The sequence below is a fragment of the Theropithecus gelada genome, chromosome 15, assembly GCF_003255815.1.
Source record: "Theropithecus gelada isolate Dixy chromosome 15, Tgel_1.0, whole genome shotgun sequence".
Classification (NCBI taxonomy): domain Eukaryota; kingdom Metazoa; phylum Chordata; class Mammalia; order Primates; family Cercopithecidae; genus Theropithecus; species Theropithecus gelada.
Window position 1 is genome coordinate 26,888,265 of NC_037683.1, and position 20,933 is coordinate 26,909,197.

The 20,933-nt window shown below is 52.7% G+C and overlaps 1 protein-coding gene across 1 annotated transcript in view; it reads right to left on the bottom strand.

Annotated features, from left to right (window-relative positions):
* COL27A1 (collagen type XXVII alpha 1 chain) overlaps nt 1–20,933 on the bottom strand; it is a 160,989-nt gene that overhangs the window by 80,556 nt on the left and 59,500 nt on the right. Inside the window, exons 13-16 of the mRNA XM_025360383.1 lie at nt 13,137–13,190; nt 10,721–10,765; nt 1,884–1,937; nt 1,184–1,228 (exon numbers count right to left, since the gene is read on the bottom strand). Coding sequence (XP_025216168.1) covers nt 1,184–1,228; nt 1,884–1,937; nt 10,721–10,765; nt 13,137–13,190 — 198 coding nt within the window. The remainder of the gene's footprint in view (nt 1–1,183; nt 1,229–1,883; nt 1,938–10,720; nt 10,766–13,136; nt 13,191–20,933) is intronic.

A 20,933-nucleotide genomic window follows, 5' to 3' on the forward strand; every position in this document is an offset into this window, starting at 1 on the left:
CAAGTAACTGGGATTACAGGCGCCCACCATCACGCCCGGCTAATTTTTGTATTTTTAGTGGAGACGGGGTTTCACCATGTTGGCCAGACTGGTCTCAAACTCCTGACCTTGTGATCTGCCCGCCTCGGCCTCCCAAAGTGCCGGGATAACAGACGTGAGCCACCGTGCCCGGCCCAAGCAAGCTTCTTATTTCACAGTGGGTAGGAGGATTAATGGGTGGGTCCATGTGGTGCACTCAGATGGTACCCAGCATGGCACCTGACCTTATGACTCAGGTGTAGGGGAAAGCAGAGGTACCTAGAGACAGGTGCGGTGTCAACTGACCACAGGAGGGACTGAGCAGCAGTCAGTCCTTCGGATGTCTCACGGATACTTGGAATGTTGCCCTGAACCCCTCCTGCACCCCCTTTGGGGGTCCTGGTTTGCCAAGGGTCTGAAGAGGCTAGGCAGGAAGACAGCCACAGAGCAGGGCACAAGTGCTGGGCCCTGTGTCTCTGGTATTCAGATGCTGCTTCACTCTGGGCCCCCAGGGCCTGTCTTCCCACTTCCAACTCTGGTTTGGCACAGGGTGAGATAGGAAGAGCTCAGCAGCAGGGCTGTACAGAGGACACATGGCAAGGGTAGCCATCCCCATGGCAGCAGGAGAAGCGGGTCAGGGGCTCAGAGTCGCATTTCCAGTCGGCACGCTCTCTGGGGTTGGGTTCCCAATTTCACGCCAAGGTGGTCTATGTAGATTTGTTTCCTCCTGTGCCCTCACTGCCACGCTCCTTGCTCTGTGGCTTTGCCTTCAAAGCACAGATGCTGGCCTCAGCTCTACTCTCTGGATTCAGAGCCCTGTCTTGACATACCTGCCCTGCTTGCTTCTGAAGACACGACTCTGTAGGATTGATCTCAGAATCTGGAATGTTCTTCATCTGGAGACCTCCACTAAAGTGCTGGAATAAACTTCATAAAGATCCTTATGCACTATCTGCTGAGGTTTTCGGGTTCCCAGAACTATCTGCCTGAGCCCCACCCAGAGTGACTAGGAAGAAGCTGGGGAGCACAGATTTAGGGGAGGCGAGAGGAGAGGCAAGAAAAGTGCAGGGGAGTGGACCTGGCGAGAGATCAGCAGCAGCCTCCGGGCGGAGAGGGGGTTGGCATGCAGAGAAACCACAGTGCAATAAGGGAGTATTCAGATCACCTTATCACCTTTCAGTCCGGGCTCCCCCACGCTGCCCATCAGTCCCTGCAAGACAAAGACCCAAGGCCAGCTGTGATGGAACTCTAGGCCACAAGAGTTAGGAGCCCTGGCTTAAACGTGACTTGCTGCCAGACCCCTGCTCGATCCCCCAACCTCAGTGTTCCCATCTGTAAAAGGGGGCAAATGACTCCCATGTCACAGGGCAAGGGTGTGGACTGAAGGAGCTATGAGAAGAGGCAGTGAACCACAGCACTGCAGACAAATCCAGAGGAAGAAGGCACTGATGGGGAGGGAAGGGCATGTTGGTTAAATTGGGTCGTCCCTGGGATGTGGTCTAGCAGTCTTGGCCTGCCTTCCTGCTGCACGACCTTCCCACTCAGGGATGGGCTGAGTTCACTGGTTTGCATGGTAGTTTCTGTGGCCCTGGTGATGTCCCCTACTGGACTTCCAGTGCTCTGAGGCCTGGAACCATGTCAGCTCGAGGAGGATGCCTGGCCTAAATGACATACAGATGATGCCTGGCTTTGGGGCCAGAGCTGACAGCTCCTGACCTGCCCAGCTTCCTCCTAGCAGCACTCTGAGCATCCTGCCATCCTCCCTTCCTTTAGCATCATCTAAGGTCACCCTTCCTTCTGGGATGAAATGGGTCGGGGGTGCCCACTTGGGATGAGGCCTGAATTGGGGGACGTCCCTTGCTTACCTTCATGCCCTTGGGTCCTGGGTAGCCAATCGGACCCAACACTCCCAAGTCACCCTGTGGGGGAAGAAAGAGAAGAGGGTGCTGTAAGCAGTGACCCACAGGAGGCTGGCCTGGGTGGTGACAACAATCCCCAAGGTCCGTGGGGCTGGGCTTCTGAAGACACGACTCTGTAGGATTGATCTCAGAATCTGGAATGTTCTTCATCTGGAGACCTCCACTGAAGTGCTGGAATAAACTTCATAAAGATCCTTGCCCAAGCTCATTTCTAGATGGCTGCCCCTTCCCTATCCCCATTCCTTTCCATATTCAATATTTTTCTCCTCTATCTGATTCTTTACCCCGGATCAGGGACAAAGGGCTTTTCATTTGACTATTTTGGACCCTCAGGCTCTCTCTATCTGTCCCCCCGGAGCTGCTGTAAGAGTTAAAGAAGGCATCAGTGGGAGTTCTGACTCCTCCGGCTACATGAGGGGAGGCACCTCCTGCTTCCCAGAGGCTTGGCTATCTCTGAGGAGGGCAGCAAGTAAGGAGTGAGGCTGTTGATCCCAGAAATCCCAGAGTTGGCGATGGACCCTGTGGGACACTACAATCAGCTGGTGGATCCTGGACCACAGGTTAGAGACCCAGCTTCAGATCGGATCAGCCGGTCCAAGGTGAGAAAAATGGAGTTCCCAGACCTGTAAAGCCAAGTTCCCTTCACGACTGTGGAGTTTGCAGGTGACAGCTCAGCCTGGCTGAGTGCTGTCCCCACGATGCCCCTCCTGGCCTTTCCACAGCCTGCCTTCCTTCCTCTGCAAGGAAGGCTCTGGAAAGCTCTCAACCAGGCTGAGCTGCCGTTTGCAAACTCCTGCAAACTCCACACCGTCCCTCTGTCTGTCTCCCCAGAGGCATTCCACTGCACAGGCCCCGTGGCCCTTCCAGCAGGAGCCAGGCAGGAATGGGATTTTTCATTCTCTGTCCACCCAGTGGACAGCAGACCACTGGGTCCCGCTCTCCTCTGGGACTCACTCATTGTGTGAACCGGGGGAACTTGATGTCTCCACGCCTCAGTTTCCTCATGTGACAAGTGAGGACGTACAGTACTGTCTACCTGCCAGCCTTGTTTCCAGGAGTAACTGATTTAACATGTAAATACTTGGCAATGTCTGGAGTCCTTCTTGGTTGTCACAACTTAAGAGGTGCTATTGGTATCTGGTAGGCAGAAGCCAGGGATGCAGCTCAGCATCCTGCAGTGCAGAGAACAGCCCCCGCCACGAATAACCATCCAGCCCAAACGTCAGTAGTGCCAAGGTCCAGGAATCCTGGTACAGAGTGAAGAAGCGGCTGACTTTTCTCTTAACCAGCCTACGCTTTTCCCCTCAAATCTCACTTCTGCCCACTCCATCACTCTCTCAGCCACAACCATAACATTAAGTCCGCACTCAGAGAAAGGCAGACCCTGAAAATACCCTCTTCTCTCCCTTGTCCATCCTCCGTGACTGATATGAGCGTCTGGCTGCTGTGTGGTTGCAACGTGGCTGACCTCTCTGGGCCTCTGTTTCCCACTACCTGATCAGGCTCTATGGAGGCCCCTGGCAAGTGCTCTGAGGTGGGGGCACAGCTCTGAAGCACTGGAGGAACAAAGGCTGCCCCAGGTCGCCAGGCTCAAGAATGGGAACTGGAGTTCTTGTCTGAGCTGCCTGGAGACGTCTCGGAGGGAGGCCAGGCAGAGAATGAAAAACCACATTCCTGCCTGGCTCCTGCAGGAAGGGCCAAGGGGACTATGCGGTGGAATGCCCCCGAGGAGAGAGAGACAGACAGACAGACAGACTGTGTGGAGTTTGCAGACGGCAGCTCAGCCTGCCTGAGATGATGCCGATTCTCACTCTCCCAACCCCAGAGCAACAGGAGTCTGGCCTTGGCGCTTCCTGGCCTGTGTGATCTTGGGCAAACGCTTCCCCTTTCTGGACTTTAGGATTCTCATTTGATTGGATTAAACAAAACCTCCCAGCTGAGCCTTTGCTAAGAAATTCTGCTTTCAGGCCCAGCGTGGCGTCATGGTTCACGCCTATAATCCCAGCACTTTGGGAGGCCTAGGTAGGAGGTTTACTTGAGGCCAGGAGTTCAAGATCAGCCTGGGCAACATAGGGAGACTCAATCTCTACAGAAAATATTTAAAAATTAGCTGGGCATGGTGATGCATGCCTGTGGTACCAGCTACTTAGGAGGCTGAAGCAGGTAGATCTCTTGAGCCCAGGAGTTCAAGATTACAGAGAGCTATGATAGCGTCACTGAACTCCAGCCTGGGCAATAGAAAGATACCCTATCTTAAAAAAAAAAAGAAAAGAAAAGAAAAAGAAAGAAATTCTGCTTTCAGGTCCCATCAAATAATCTCACTGAGAAAGTGAGGGCTCAGTTTAACGGGTGTTAATAATAAGCAAATGCCAGTTGCCAGCACTGTGCTAAGCACTTGACCTGCCTTAACCCAGTAATTCCTCGCCACAGCCCTTCAAGATCAGTCTACTACTGTCCCCATTTCATAGATGAGGAAACTGAGGCTCTGAGAAGTTAGGGCTCCAGCGAAATCACAGAGCCGGGGCACCTCTGGGATTCATTCACACTAGGCAGCCTGTCTCCAGAGCTTCTAGGCTATTCTGAGGTGGTCTCTGGAGAGGAGGGAGAGAAGCCGGATTGGAAGGGAGGCCAGCTCTCTCTGCAGAGAGCCGCATGTCCACAGGTCCCTCTGGCTGCTGCCTCTCTCCTTTCCTGGACGAAGGCAGCCAGGGTGGCCAGCCCAGAGCTCCCCCTGATGCACAAATAAACAGAGCGGGCTCTGCTGGAGGAGTCCTGCTCTGCTGGGGGCCAGGCAGGGTGGCAGCAGAGGGGCCGCCAGCAGCTCCGGAACACAGGCTCTTTCTTCCTCCCTCCAGGCCTGAAGTGGCTTGTTGTGCGGGACTCAATTCAGTACAGGCCGGATGGTCACCTGTGTGGGTCCTCGGGAGTCATAGCACAACACCCCATTCCCCAGGTCCCGCTCGCTGCCTCAGCAGGCCTCTCCGAAGGGGTCTGTGTGTGGTGGGGGCACGGACCTCACGTGGGCATCCAACCCTAGGGGAGAAGGAATCTGGCAGAGAGACCCCTGCCTGCAGACCACACCCGGAGAAGGTGCCAGCTTGCATATGGCAGGTCCCCCTGTGTTGGTGGGACCCCCACATTGGGCTACAAAAGCATTTCCGGGAGGAACAAAGAAAACTCCAGGCCAGCATCCCCCGAGGGCAGCTTGCAGAGCAGCCGTCTCCTGTGTACCAGACGCCCTCCAGACCAGCTTGGCCCGAGCCACTCAGAATGTCATGTCCCCATGAGAAAGAATAATGAGTAAGGCTCTTAATTTGGATCCTGTTTCCACTTTTCTCTAAGCTCCCAGACACCGCACGCCACACTGTGCCCTTCTCACTGACTCCCACCAACAACACAATCAGCCCTGTCTGTCACCATTTAAAGAACGCCCACTGTGTGCCGGATGCACGCTACCCACTTTGAACCCTCCTTAACAATAGCTAAATGTCACTCTGGGCACCTTTGCCATGCCAGGGACGATGCTGGTGGCTTGGACGCTCACCAGCTGCTCACAGTAACCCCAGGAGGTAAGCACCACTGTCAGTCCCACTCCATTTTACAGATGGGAAAACTGAGGCTTAGGGACAGGTGACATAACCTGCCTGAGATCGAGCGATAAGCAGGGGGCAAAGGCAGGACCGGAACCCAGGTCTGTCCATCCATCTGTCTGTCTGTCTGACCCCACAGTCCATGCTCACAAGGTCTGAGTTGGCTGTTGACCAAAAAAAAAAAAAAAAAAACCACTGACGGCTGCCTTTCCCGTTGCTATGTCTCACCTGAGACAGGGCATCAGGTCAAGTTGGAGACTCGGAAAAACGGAGTTGTGCTCCCCTGACTGCCAGCCAGTGGATGCCCGGAGGCTAACGTGGGGAACATCCGGTGCCCATCCTTCATGACGGCTGCTCACACATCTCACCTTCCTGCCCTGCTCTTCCTCCTTAGCTGTGACATACTTAGCCACTGACGTATCTCCCCAACCCTGGCTCAAGCTGTTTCTTATTCCCAGAGTGCCGTGCCCTCCGCTGGCATTGTTCATGCCCATTTGTCCTTGGGCCTCCAGCGCTAACATCACTTCCCTGACCCCAAGACCAGGTCATGCCCCTGCTGTCAGGCCTCAGAGCCCCATGCCTCTCGCTCAGGGCCCTTGACACCGGCCATCCTTTCTGCATGTGCCTATAGGGCCACCGCCTGTGCTGCCTCCAGACCAGGGGCAGGTGCCTGCTCTGAGGGCCTCACCTCTGTGGTTCCAGTGCCCAGAACAGGGTACAGCTCTGAGGAGGTGCTTAGTAAAAGTGGCTTAATGATGGTGAAAAAGAAAGCTAAACATGCTCACTTATAATCCCTCTGAGGACTGCCTTTGAAGGCCACCAATGCCAGGTGGGTTAGGGACAGGGAGCTGGAGCTGTGGCCAGTTCTAGTTGCTGTGTGGTCTTACTAAGCACCATCTCTCACACGAGAACAGTCCTGGCACTGCCCAGTCCATGCTGTCCCACACCCGCTATCTCTGTTCAGCACAGAAGTCTTGAGGAGCTGGGGATGTGGTGCAGCAGTGGAGAGTGTGAGCTGTGACAGGCCAGGTCCAGCTGATTGGCTGTGTGACCTTGGGCAGGTGCTTCACCCTCTCTGAGGCTCAGTTTCCTTAAGTGTAAATTGGTGGCCCCACTTCCTACCCTCAGAGGGCTGTTGTGACAATTAAAAACTTGGCACAGCGTTGGGCACAAGAGGATTTGTTGCATGCCAGGTGGTGGGGTATCTAACTTTGCTTTATAAGCAAGGAGACAAAGCCAGGTGATCGTTTAGTGGCAGAATAAGGTGGACAAATCCATTGCCCCTCACATGCTGGGTTTGTGGCCAGATCACATGTTCTTTGGGTCTCATTAAATCGTGGAGGAGCCAACATTTCCTCTGTGTCACTCTGAATAGAAAGGACAGAAATCGTCTTTGTTGAGCAGATTCTGGAATCAGGCACAGTTTTCTTGAGGGCCTGCCAAAGGGTTTCAGTTACTCAAAGAGGGCTGTGTGGAGGCCCTCTCACCTCTGAGGCTGCAGGGAGCCACCGGTGGCTTATTGGAATTGAGGCATATGGACCCAGGTGACAAGCCCGACACTTCCACTCTCTAACTGGTGACCTCGGCTTCGCGAGGCCTCCCCAGCCCAGTGCATGCGATGCACACAGAGCAGACGCTTAATAAATGTTAGTTTGTCCTCTCACGCCCTTCCTCCCGGCTGCAAGGACCCGGGGGACGGAAGGAAGGTTTGGCTTCAGTCTGCATGCAAATTGCTCCAACTGACTAGACAGAGGCATTGAATAAATCTGAATTTCCACTAAAATGATTATCAATACGTGGAATTCCCATTTGCTCAGCTAAAAACCCACATCCTCTGGAAAACCGTAGGTGACTCACAATCCCTCTTCCTCTTTAACTCCTGGTTAGAAAATTCCTTTCCTTTCCAGCTCTCTGGGGAGACAGTTTCTTCCCCCAGGCACAGAGGCTGCTATTCCCAAAAATCCAGTGGGGGAAGGAGGCATTCGCTGGGGGAGCAGAGGTGATTTGATGGGCTGAGGCCCAGCCCTGTGACCCCACAGTCACAGGAGAGAGGACACTTCATCTTGGCAGCAAAAAGAATCTAAAAACTGAGGAAGGAGGCTGAAAGTGGCCAAAAAAAGACACAGCATGAAGGGACCACAAGGCAGAACAAATCAGCTCTGGGAAAAGGGGGTACCATGAAACGCAGAAAAGGCCCAGGGCTCTGCCCCCAGCACAGGCTGCTCAGAAGCAAAAACAGGAGTGCCCTGGACTAGGACTTGAGATTCATGGCCTCCATCCTCACCTGCCAGGTACGTGACCTTGACCAGGGGCCTCAGTTTTCCCATTTGCTGAAAGGGTTTCCCCTAACAGACACTGCAAATAGTGTTTCCAGACTGGACAATTAAAATGACAGGAACAGTGAAATTTGAATGTCACATAAATAATGAGTGACATTTTACTATAAATGTGTTCTAAATACTGCATCTGACATTCAAATTTAACTAGGTGTCATATTTTATCTGGCAACCCTAACAGTGGAGTGCAGCAGAGAGTGCAGGTAAGAACGAGCTTTGTAAAGAACCAGGAGGTTCCAGCACTTTGGGAGGTTGAGGCGGGCAGATCGCTTGAGCCCACCAGCCTGGACAATGTGGCAAAATCCTGTCTCTACAAAAAGAAAATACTAAAATTAGCTGGGCGTCATGGTACACACCTGTTGTCCCAGCTACTTGGGAGGCTAAGATGGGAGGATCACTTGAGCCCGAGAGGCAGAGGTTGCTGTGAGCCAAGACCGCACCACTGAACTCCAGTCTGGGAGACACAGTGAGACTCTATCTCAAAAAAGGTAGAACCAGGAGGGCTACGATGCTATAGTCCAAAGCCCCAGAATCTGTGTTTATTCCACTAAGCAATATTCTTGCTCCTTTCGGGACCCAACCTAGTGAACGCTGGGATGATGACAAATAGGAACATGTGCCAAGGATGACAGACAGGATACGTAAACATCCCTTCAGAAAGGCTTTGGGATTGGAATTGTTTAGAGGGAGCCCTGGGAAGCACAGACAAAGACCATTTTACACCTCAAACAGCCTCACTCAGGGACAGTGAGGACGACTTGGGTTCGATCCACAGGAAAACACTGAACAATGAGAGCTGTGTAGAATGGACTAGGCTCCCAGAGAGGGAGGGACTTTTTACACTGGAGGTGTTCAATTTGGAGTTTAATCACCATATGACCAAGATGCTCCAGAAGGGATTCCTGTTGGGCTTAGAGAGAGTCAGATTAGAAGACTTCTAGAGAGTTCTCGAATTCCCATGGCAGATATTTCTTTTTCCAAAGCATTTAGGTCAATGCCTTGTGCCAAAGAAGGTGCTCAGCAAAGTTCTACTGAATGGACATCAGGGATGACAAATTTATGACTCATGTGTTGACACTTCCTCAACCCCAGCCAAGGCAGACATCACTCATCAATTGCAGCACTCTCTCCAACCAAGTTCCAATGTGACTGTGAAATTTTTCTCAAGTCAGTAACCTAGATAGCTGCTACCAGGTGTAAAATATCACATGTGTATGTAATATAATAACACCAACAATAGCTATTACTATCATAACTAGTACTTCTTGAGTGCTTGCTATATACTAGGCACTTTACATATTTATTTATCTACATCCTCACTCACAACAATCCTCCAAGTTACGTACCAATATTGTTCCCATTTTATAAACGAAGAAACCAAGGCATAGGGTGGTTAAAAATTTTGCTCCAGATTGTGATTAAATGAGTGGTAGAGCTAGGAGATTTGAACCTAGGCAGTCTGGTTCCAGAAACTGTCCTCTGAGCCACTGGACTGGAACGGACTGTGTGTTTCTGTGGTTCTGATAAGAGTGGATACAATGATCCCATTTCACAGAGGGGATCCCCGAGGCTCAGGGAAGTGAGGCCAAGGTGAAGTTCAGTCAGGAGGTAGCAAAGCCAGGATTCAGACACAGAGGGCTCTCACCTTCTGCCCACCCCACCCAGGTTCTGCTCCCACTCACCTGAGCAGGCACAGGTGGCCATGGGGACATTTGGACCATCTTCCCAGGACTGGCCTCCCCTGAGCGATGGGGTCCCCTGCCTACCTCAGGGGCCTCCTCCAGCCTTTCCCTGAGCAGAATTTCTCAGTACAGTTGCTGGAGTGGTAAAGCTGGAAGCTCGCTTGTCAAGCTAGCAGATAGTTTACCTGTGTCCCTCCACGGGCCCCCAGACTCAAACCCCATGAGGAATGACCCAACGGACAGGGCGGAGGGGGCATCAGACTATGGGAACACTTGGAGTATCATTTCCCAGGCTCTGACCTCTCACTGGCCCCTGGAGCTGGGCACAAGGTTAACACTCACTCCGCTGAAAGCCCAGCAGGGGCCCTGGCTTTGGCTAGAACCACTCCTCCAGGCCTACGCCACCTGGATGAGTCAGGTCAGACCGCCTCCCACCTCCTTGTGTTTAGGCTCTGTCAGCCCTGGGCATTTCAGGAGGTAATAACAAGAATTAGTATAACAATATTTTCCACTAGCACTTACTGGGTGCCAGATCCCGTGCCAAGGACTACACATGTGATGCCTCCTTTAATCCTCACGGCCACTCCAGAATGATTCTGCTATCACCTCTATTTCACAGATGAGGAAACGAGGCCCAGAGAGGGTAAGTGGCTTGGCCCAGGTCACACAACCAGGATGTGGCGGGCCTGTGACTTGAACCTAGGTGGTCTGGCTCTGAAGTCTGCTTGGAGGAAAAGAGTGCAAAAGACCACCCTGCCGGCTACCTCCTCCCTCTGGACCTGGAACCCCTCACCTGTCAAATAAGTACGCCACCACCACTTGCCCACACCTCCTTGCAGAGCCATGGCCATGCACGCAGCCGCTGTGAAAGTGCTTTGGCAATCTTGTGCTCCAAGCGCTCATCTCATTTAACTAATAAGGAAACAGGCTCAGAGAAGGTAGGTGATCCACCTGAGGCCACACAGCAGGGTTCTCCTCCCTCAGCCTGCCCACCCTCCCCCACTCACCTTCCCCACCCAGGTTGGTCTCTCCTGGCCCCCCAGTCCCTCCGGAGGTTTGATGAGAAAGGGGCCTTTTCAACCCCCCTGCAGGGCCTGCTCCTGGCTCCCCACACGCTGGCTCCACCCTGAGTCTCCCCAACACCCACCCGCTGCCCCAGGCATCGGTGTACTTACAATGAGGCCGGGGACTCCAGGGGGGCCTGGCAGGCCCAGTTCTCCCTGCAGATAGACAGACACCAAGGTGGTTACTTGTCCCATCTCCCTCCAGGGCCCCTCCCTCCATGTCATCCTCCACACAGGCACCTGGTGGGGTCTTTCAGAGCTGAACTCTCCTTATTCCTGACCACAGGCTCCAGGGACTTTCCTGAGTCTGGCCTGGAGTTTGGACCACAGCCATCCCCTCTCTGCCATCAGCTTTCCTCGTCTGTCAAATGGGGAGGTTGGATTTCCAAATCCAGTATCTTCCCATTGTAAGCATAAAGGAATGAGCGGAATCGCGATCATGGTCATACAGATGTGCATGGTGCTTGACATTTCACACTCATTTTATAGACAGGAAAACTGAAGCTCCAGAGGTTAAGTGATTCACCCAAGGCCAGGTGCAAGGAAATGACAAAGCCAGGAGGACTCCAAGCTGAGAGCCTCTAAGCTGACCTCCTTCCCTTTCTCAGCCAGGAGGTGCTGTGGCCCTTGGAGAATCCTCCCCAGCACCCCACACCCTCACATGTCCTTCTTCCAGGGCCCCCCAGAGGCTGGAAAGAGTTCTAGCCTGGGAGTCAGGAGACGAGGCTGTGTGTGTGATTTACCCCCCTACACTTCAGTTTCCTCATCTTAAACATGGATCTTCCATGGCCCACATGAGAAATGACAGGTGGAGGGGTTTGAGTCAAGTTCAAAATGGAAAAGTGAGAATATCAAACTCCAGGGCTCTAGACATTGTGATTAGTAATGAGAAGTAAGCAACAGCCTTCGCTTCAAATGAGGGGAAGAAACGGACATCAGGTCTTTTCTGTTCCTCTATGCCAGGAGCATAAAGACATCCCTGCCACTCCCCAAGGAAACTCGCAGAATGATACTGCATATCGCTAACAGTTACTCTAACAAGTGATGTATTGAGGGAGAGGCTCTGATTTCCCTCCACCCCATGCCTTTGCTGGTGCCCCTTCCTCCACCTGCAATGTCTCCCCACCTATCTCCTCATCCCAATGCAAATGTTACTTCCCTGTTCTCTTCTCCAAAGAGGCACCTGGGACCTCTTTAATCCCACCCATCCCACTGCCTGTTGTGTGACAGAGGAGAGCAATGGCCCATGAACTCCTCAAGGTCAGGACTGTACCCCAGATTACCCAGTAGTTTACACAGCCTCACCCACTGAACCCGTGTGATGAGCGCAACACCTTGGCTGCCCTCCTTTCATTCTCACGACAGCCTTTTTTTTTTTTTTTTTTGAGACAGTCTCACTCTCTTGCCCAGGCTGGAGTGTAGTGGCGTGATCTTGGCTCACTGCAAGCTCCACCTCCCAGGTTCAAGCAATTCTCCCCCCTCAGCCTCCCAAGTAGCAGGGATTACAGGTGCCCACCACCACGCCCAGCTAATTTTTTGTATTTTTAGTAGAGACGGGGTTTTGCCATGTTGGCCAGGGTGGTCTTGAACTCCTGGCCTCAAGTGATCTACCCACCTCGGCCTCCCAAAGTGCTGGGATTACAGACGTGAACCACTGCACCAGGCCTCAGGCTGGAATTCTGATTCCCCCAATTTGCAGACAAGGAGACTGAGATTCAGGGAGGTGAATGGATTTTTCAAAGCTCACACACCTGACAAGTGGTGCAAGAAAATTCAGACCCAGCTCCGTAGGGCTCTGAGGTCAAGGCTTAATCCCCAAGGGAGCCTGGCTGGGTCAGGCTCAGGGAGCATTTGTGGAACTGAATTAGCGCCTAATCGGGTGCTGGTTATGAATGCAGCAGCCACCACTGGAGAGGGCACAGCTGGCACAGCTGCTCAGGCACGAAGCCCCGAGGAGAGATGGGGGACCATGAACACCTTCTCCCACCACGGCCTGGAGCCGGGAAGGGAAAGACAGAGTCGGCTCCCCAGGGCAGGCTGACCTGGCTCCTCGTGGAACAGAGCCTGGGCCTCTAATTATTTACAAACTCTATAAACATGCCTGTGGTGGAGATTCCTTTGGAACTCAGCTCTTCCTTTTCTCCAAACACGGCCTGCAAACCATTTGCTTCCCCAAGCCTCTGCCGGCCCATAAACATTTCTGATGCTTTGTAAGATGGCAGCAGCCGGGGCTTCTCCAGTGGGGAGTGATCCATGAACCTTCCGAAGTCCTGGAAACGGGGTGCAGCCTGGAGCTTTGGACCCAGGGGCTCAGTGGGCTGGGGACTCTTACGGGGGGTGACAGGGCAGTCACAGTAGACAGGAGCCTAGCGTTTAGAGACGTCACGTAATTTGCCCAAGGGTGCCCAGCTGGTAGTTGACAGGGCTGGGATTTGACCCAGGTCTGTCTGACTCTAAAGCATGGACTCCTAAAATGTGCTGTGTGTTCACTCGGAACCTCCTGTTCCCAAGGACTTGAAATACTTACAGGGTTTCCATCCAGTCCGGGAGGGCCTCTTTCCCCAAAGACTCCAGGAAACCCCTGGAGGGCATGAGAGAGAACAAACATCTGTAGGTTAGTGTTTTCACCTGCAGGGTGGGCTTTCATCCAGACCCCCAGAGGGGACACAAGGACAATGTCCAAGCAGTCTCGCTCCTTGGTCATGGGCAGACAGTGGAGTCCTGAGGTCACCCCTACCATCGACAAGCACCTGCGCATAAAGAATTTCTCACGGGTCCTTTTCTTTCTACTCAGTCTCTGAAAAGAAAATGGTACCCAGCTCCCCAGCATGAAAATGCCAATCCTCTGTTCTGAGACCTGGTCCTGATGGAACGGGAAGGACACAGACTAGGGGCAGGAAGCTGGATCTAGGCCAGTTTTAAGAGCCTCTGTTTCCCCACTGGTCAAGGAGGGGAAGGCTTCTGTTGCATTTCCCAGCTCAGACCTTCTCTGATTGTGACATGTTCTTCAAAAGCCACCCAGTGAAATCATGATCCCCATTGGACAGATAAAGGAAGCGAGGCTGTGAAAGAGTTAAGTGGCAAGGTCACACAAAGTCACACCACCAGTGAACATGAGCACAGCCTCCACAGGTGTTTCAGCAGCTCAAAGAGATGCTGAGCTGCCCGGCCCAGGCAGGTCTGTCCCTCCCGCCCCATCCTTGACCCCACTCTGGAGGCCGCTCCAGCTCTGGGGAGATAGGCAGCTGGAAAAATATCAGCTGTGAGGACGCCTTCAGGGGCCGGGGACAGAACTCCATTCCTACTCCAAAAGGAAAAGAAAGTCCTCAAGCTTGGAGTTGGGGGAAACCTGTTCTCCTCCCCTCCTTGAATTCAAATCATTGTTTTTCCAGGGAAATGTAATTTAAAAAAAAAAAAACAAAGCACATGTTTTCCTGACCAAGTGAATGCTGGAGCTATGATTCAAATGGTAAACATTCCTCACAGAGGATCATCCTGTTTTTGGTTTCTAATACTATTGGAGGAGTCCAGTGAGCACACTAAACCCAAAGGACCAAACCTATAAACAAAACCCAAACCAGAGTCTCTACTGGTTAGGCAAAGACACTTTGAAATGTGTGTGTGTAACCAGGTGTTTAGCCTGGCCCTGCCCCGCAGCCCTAGTCCCTTCAAATCTCTCCTCTGCCAGGAAGTCCTCTTGGGTTGACATTCCCCCAACAGAAGGTGTGGCTTCATTCAGACACCAAAAGGAGGAAATGAGAAGACGATAATGAAATTGAGACCAAGCTAGTCACTTCGCATGCAAGACTTCATTTGCGTTTGATATGTATCTTTGAGGGAAAAGTTATTGGTCCCATTTCACAGACGGGAAAATTGAGGCTCGGTTAGGCAACATCACATGGCCAAGGTCATAAAGCAAGCAGAGCTCAGGTCCACCTCTGGAGTTTGGCATGTTCATATGAGCTATGCATGGGCAAAGCCTGGTATGCAGAGGCTGCTCAAACGCGTGTCCGACTGGTTGCAGAGGGTGGCAGAGGAGTGTGGCAGAGGAGGGTGTATGCGTGTGTGTGTGTATCCAGATCATGTCTTTGTGGGAGCATATCTGACCTTACCCAAGCTTCCTCCTCCCACATCTTTAGGGTCTCACCTGCCAAATTCCAGTCTCACCTAAACCAGTCCTTCTTGGTCATGCTGAAGGTAGATCGTCTCACCTCCTGGGACAAGAATCAGCCAGGTAGGCTGTGGCCAGGGGAGCCTTCTTCCTTTTTTTTTTTTTCATGATACAGGGTCTCATTCTGTCACCCAGGCTGAAGTGCAGTGGCATGATCACTGCTCACTACAACCTCTGCCTCCTGGGCTCAAGTGATCCTGCCGCCTCAGCCTCCCAAGTAGCTGGGACTATAGACACACACCACCACGCCTGGCTAATTTTTGTATTTTTGGTAGAGATGGGATTTCTCCATGTTGCCCAAGCTGGTCTCGAACTCCTGGGCTCAAGCGATCTGCCTGCCTTGGCCTCCCAAAGTGTTGGGATTACAGGTGTGAGCCATGGCGCCCAGCCAGGGGCGCCTTCTGAAGGCAGTGAGTTCCCACCTGTGGCCTCTGGACTTTGGGGTAGAAGGACCTGGTAGGAGAGGAAAGCAACTCCTTGAGACAAAGGGGATATTGTCTGGTTGGTCACCTGGCTGACTTCACATGGCCTACAAGGAACAGGACTTGAGTAGTCCCTGCTCCATTCTCCAAGTCCAGCATATGGAGATGGCCTGCGGATGAGCCCTGGCTCTCCTCTAGGCTGGCAGGCCCCCACACTTGACCCTCTGTCCTGCTCAGGTTGAAGGTGTGTGATCTCTAAGGACCCTTTAGGACCCTGTGATGCCCAATATATTCACATATAGCAGCCACCAGGCAGGTCTCAGACCCATGGGTCTGCATTCAGAGGCCCTTCCAGGCTGGTTCAAAGACACCTCTCAGGCCCAGCTGCTGGGCCAGCCTGTCCCATGACAGTCCTGACTGCACCACCCACGGGCCTCTTGGGGCCTCAGTTTTCTTTGCTGTGAGGATGAGCTGACACGCCACATGGAGGGTGCCTCAGTGAGGGTGCCTCTTGCCACATGGGAGGCCACAGCCCCGTGAGGGAATGTCTCTGAGGTATAAGCAAGGGAGAGACGGTCATCAGAATTTTGAGTCCATTTCTGGATGGGAGGAACCTCTGCAGACAAAATGCAGCCTGAGTCTAACCAGAGGGCGATGATGGTGGGATGAAACAATCATAACAACAGTAAACTCCAACAGCGTGACCACCCAACAGGTCCTATTATTGGCTGCATTTTCGAGATGAAGAAACTGTGATTCTGAGAGGTTAGGAAAAGTTTCCAAAGTCACACAGCCCTGGCATAGCAGAGATGAGATTCGAACCCAGGCCGTGTGACTCCAGAACCTGTTCTCTTAGCTACAACTGGACACTGAATGAAGAGATGGACTAGAACCAGCCTACAGGCTCTCAAAGGGCTCATTAGAGTCCTGAGCTAATGTGCAAAAAGGAATGGCATGATTGATGCTAAGGACTGGTTCTGCTTGGACATGCTGAGGGCCTCGGGGAGGCACCCCCGTCTCCATCTTTAATCTTCCTTCCAATGGAGGGGTCAAGCAGATGACCTCTAGGAATCTAGGGTTTGTAATTAAGAGCATAGTGGTTGGAAAAAAGAGCTTTAAAGGTGCTGGAACAAATCTTTGATTGGAACAATCAGGTCTAAGGATGAAAAGACCTGAGATGTTCTTGATGTTCACCACCTCATTACACCAATGGGGAGACTACGGCCCAGAACACACCCAAGACCCCCCTCATCCACTACCTTGCCTCATCCCTCCACTACTAAGTGGCAGAGCCATTTCGAGCAGTCACCCCAGAGCTCCCTGGGTCTTAGAGCAGTGGCTGCTGAGCTGGATGTATAGCCCCCACTTCAACCCCATCTGCTTCCCTCTCTCTGGCCATGCCTGCGTGTGTAAGGCGACCATATGGCATGCATGCCCAGCCTGGCCAGCAGCAGGGACCTTCCTCCACATGCCCGAGCTCCTGGCTGCAGCAGGCTGGCCCCAGGCCCAAGGAATGAGCTCGGCTCCCTGCCGGGGCCCCAGCCACGTGGTTTCTCTACTTTCCCAGGTCGGGCCCCTCTGGAGAACTGAACACTTCGTACTTGGAGCAGAACAAGGCCCAGGGGGAGACAGAACAAGGCTCAGGAGTGAGACTCTGCATTCTCTCTTGGCCACAACAACTCAGAGGAATAGAGCTGAGGAAGGGATGGTCCTCGCCACCACATCCAAAGCAGGATGCCAAGGAGAACGCAGAAGGCCATCTCCTCCACTCTTCTGCCTCCAGGAAGTGTCCGCCCCAACGTCTGCTCCGAGGGGTGTGATACAGGGGCAGGGAAGCAAGGAACATCTAGCATCCAAAGTTCCACTCATGCTTCTAAGGCTCAGGTCCCTGGTCTGCAAAACAGTCAGCACTGTCCCACTCACCTGGCAGGGCTGGGCTGAAGAAACGGTGAGATGTTTCTAATCCAACCCCTGGTCAACTCTAATGTGCCATCACTACACTAGTTAGGGTTTATATCAAGAGTGGGAATATTTAGTAACCTCTAGAAGGAGCCCGCAAAAGGATCTCGGAGAACTTCTATCAGGTGGACATTCTCCAAAGCCTGGAAGTTCCCGCTTAAGTCTAACCTGCATCCTTCCTACTGCACTTGAAGCAGCCATATTCTTTTCTAGGTGTGCAGGCTCCAAGCGTGCTGACATGGAAAGACCCCTTGAGGTTTCCCAGCACCCTCCTCTCGTGGTCTAAACACATTTTTACCCTGCTCTCCTGAAATCCACTAGGAAATCTACTCAAGAAAAGTCACCTCAGGGAACAAGGAGAAGACAGGAAGGCAGAGTTCTCCCCAGGATTCCAGGGGCACCAATAGCCTGGGTCAGCTCTGGCTCCCATCTGGGTCACTGGAGACCACACCCCCAGCTCACAGCATCACCTCAGCTAAGAACCTTAATCTGCTTTGGCCTCCATTTCCCTACTTGGAAACAGGAATTCTCTGTCACTTGGCTGCCTGCTCCCTGTAATCTGAGAACTGGAAAGACCATAAACTTGAAGCCCAAATGCACCGTGTTACAAGCCCTGCCTCCTCCCAGAGGACTGCGTGGCCTTGGGCAGGTCCCAATCATCCCTGAGCCACACCCCAGGGAGTCAGTGCCAGGGCTGGGCCCTTCCAGCTGTAAGCTTCAGGGTCTTCCCTCCGGACTCATTGCACGAGGCCAGTCTTGGCAGGCCTGGCCAGAGGCTATGAGAAAAGCTGTGCATGGTGGCCTGCCTTGCGGGGCCATCCCAGCGGGCTTGAAAGTACATTTGGATAAGACAGGTAGGACTCACTGCAGCATCTTCCTAGCCTGCTCGTAGAGACCCTTGGCTGGGAAACATGGCTCAGTCTCTCACTGTGAGCGACACTGAGCCATGTCCAACAAGCCAGGACAGGCAGGAGAAACCCATTCAGCTCCAGCCAAAGCTGGTCACATTTTCTATCTGGACCCCTCCTCAGAAAACCACAACACATTCTCTTAGCAGGAGGTATGAGGAGGGCTGAGAGCTGTGGACCAAGCTTTCCTCTGGAGGTTGAAGATGGGAGCAGAGAGAAGAGGGAGCCCTGTGGAGAGTACCCTGTCCTGGAAAGCAAGTGTTCTGGGTTCAAGTATTGACTTTGCCAACAACTTGCTGTGAGACCTCGGGCAAGTGTCTTGCCCTCTCTGGGCTATGTCTGCTTATCTGTCCAAAAAAGAGTTTGGGCCAGGCCATCACGAAGGTTCCTATAGCTCTGATGTGCTTTGACCACCACTGTCTCTTCCTCAGCTCCCGTTAGTAAAAGACACTCACACATCGCCCTTCCGAATTAGATACTGAGGAGGCCGCAGGCATGGGCCCGAGGTTTTGCCTGCTGGAGAAAGACCGACTACAGCAAAATCATCACCAGCCCTGCCAGAAATGACGCCAGCTGCGATCTGGCATGAAGGAATTCAGCTCATTCCCCTGTCACTTCCTCTTCTTAATAAGTGCCTAGAAACTGCCCGGCCTAAAGCTTGGATAAGGAGGAAAAACCACTCGTGACGGGAGCCCCCAACCCCACCATGTAGTTCAAGGGGTTGGGAGCACCAGCAACAGAGGGATGGCCCTAAAGACTGTCCAGGGTCTTCAGGCCGAGAGCCATGGCGGACTCAGAGGCCCAGCGGAGACAGAGACAAAGCTGTAGGGACGCAGCCGATGTGAAGTCCCATTACGTACACATTAAATCATATCTGACACAGATCTTGCCGATTTGCTGGCCACGGCGGCTGGAACAGAGTCGAGGGTATTTTCACAGCTCTCAAGGGTATTGCATGGGCCTAGGGCTGAAAAGGTGTTTCCCTCCACCCACATCTGACACCCCGGTGCCAGGGAACACACCTGTCATGGAGGTCAGAGCCTAGTCTTAGAAAGTTAAAGGCAAAAAGCAAGGAAGCAGACAGAAGTTCTCAGTCGGGCAAGGGTTCAGAGGGTCTATGGACAATGGCTTTGACAGTCTAAGCCTCAGTTTTCTCATCTGGAAAATGGGGATAATCAATCCCGCCTCAAAGGTTCACTGGGAGAATCACATGTGGTTCAAATACTATGCACACCAAGGGCCTCAATACACATTGCTTCCTTTCGCTTGCAGGGGGCTTAGGGTGGCAACCATGCCCTCTTCTGGTTATTCGTCCTGTTTATTGATCGTCTCTACCCTTAAAATTTGAGCTTCATGACAACAGAGATTTTTGTCTGTTTTGGCTACAGTGTTATCCCTAGCGCCTGGCATAGAGTAATATATTCAACCAATAATCTTTGGTCGAGTGAGGAATGAATGAGTGGCCTTATCTCACACAGGCAGGATAATGGGACCTCAAAACTGGGACTGCCTTCTAAGCCAGGCCATGAACAGGGTGACTTTCAGCTCCAAGAAGAACACAGGAACACGGCAGGGAGAAGGTGTATGAAGGGGCTGCCGGGAGGGGAGATGAGGAGGATGCAGAGGATGGGGTGGAAGGGGGAAACTGAGGCATGGCCCTGCTGACATTCCTTGTTGTGTCCGGTTGGAGAAGAGGCCACGACATGCCCAGGCTTTCCTGGGTCTTGCCTCTTCCATGCTCAGGAGACTCCGGACCCCAAGCTCTGAACAGCTATACTCTGGCACTGGAGTTGAAAGCTCTGGCTGTGTTCTAATCCAACTCTGACACTGAGCAGCCATGTGACCCTGACCTCATCATTTACCTCTCCGACAGCGATCTCATCTGTAAAGCAGCAATGCCTGGCTCCTAGGATGCGTCTGAACAAATCCCCCAAAGGTGACCCTGGAGGCTGGCCTGTTGGGGTAGGGCCCAGCTGAGATCACCTAAGCAAGTCAAATGCTCCCACTCTGCAGCTTAAACCATGGGAAACCAGACCCAGCAAAGGTGAAGTCATTGGTTCAGTGTCACACAATACAGAGATCCCCTCAGCCATTCACGAAACAGGAACAAGGGCTGCTCCATTTATTGAGCACTTACTAAGTGACAAGCACAATGATCTTATGGGCCATACTATTGTCCCCATTTCTCAGAAGAGAAAACTGTGGTTCAGAAAATTTGAACCAAGCCTGTTCCTTCCCCAGGGCCTTTGCCTTGAAAGCCACACAGCTTCCACGCCACCTCATTGAGAGTCTTCATAAAGCGAGGGAGACTTTCTGGACTAACTTATCCAATATCCCAACCCCCAAGCACTCCCTGTCTCCCTATCCTACTCTCTCTTAGATTCAGCACTACCTAACCTTCATTTAATTGTTCATTCTTCCATTTCCCCATTCAGTGACTGTGCATCTGTCTGTCTGCCCCAAGAGAGTGGGAACTTTGTCTCATGCACTGCTCTGCCCGAACGAAGCACAACGCTTGGCCCATAGTAGGCATTCAACAGATATTCATGGGATGAACAGATAATCACTGGATGAATGAATCGCCTTGCCTAAGGTCACGCTGGCTTGAGGGACAACCCCAGGTGCCAGCCCAGCCCTCTCAGACTCCAGGTCCTTGCCCTGAAGCCGGGAGCATCAGGTGCTGCTCCTTGCCCAGGTCTATGTGTCAGGTGTTGGACCTTAGAGAAGACTGCCTGTCTGGGCCACAAAGGGGTCTGGGTTGGGGGCGGAGGGACCTCCTCTGTCAGTTCTTTGAGGCCAGGACCTGTTTCTTTCTTTTCTTTGTTTTTCCTCTTTGGCCCCCAGAGGGCCCAGGTTAAAGGCTC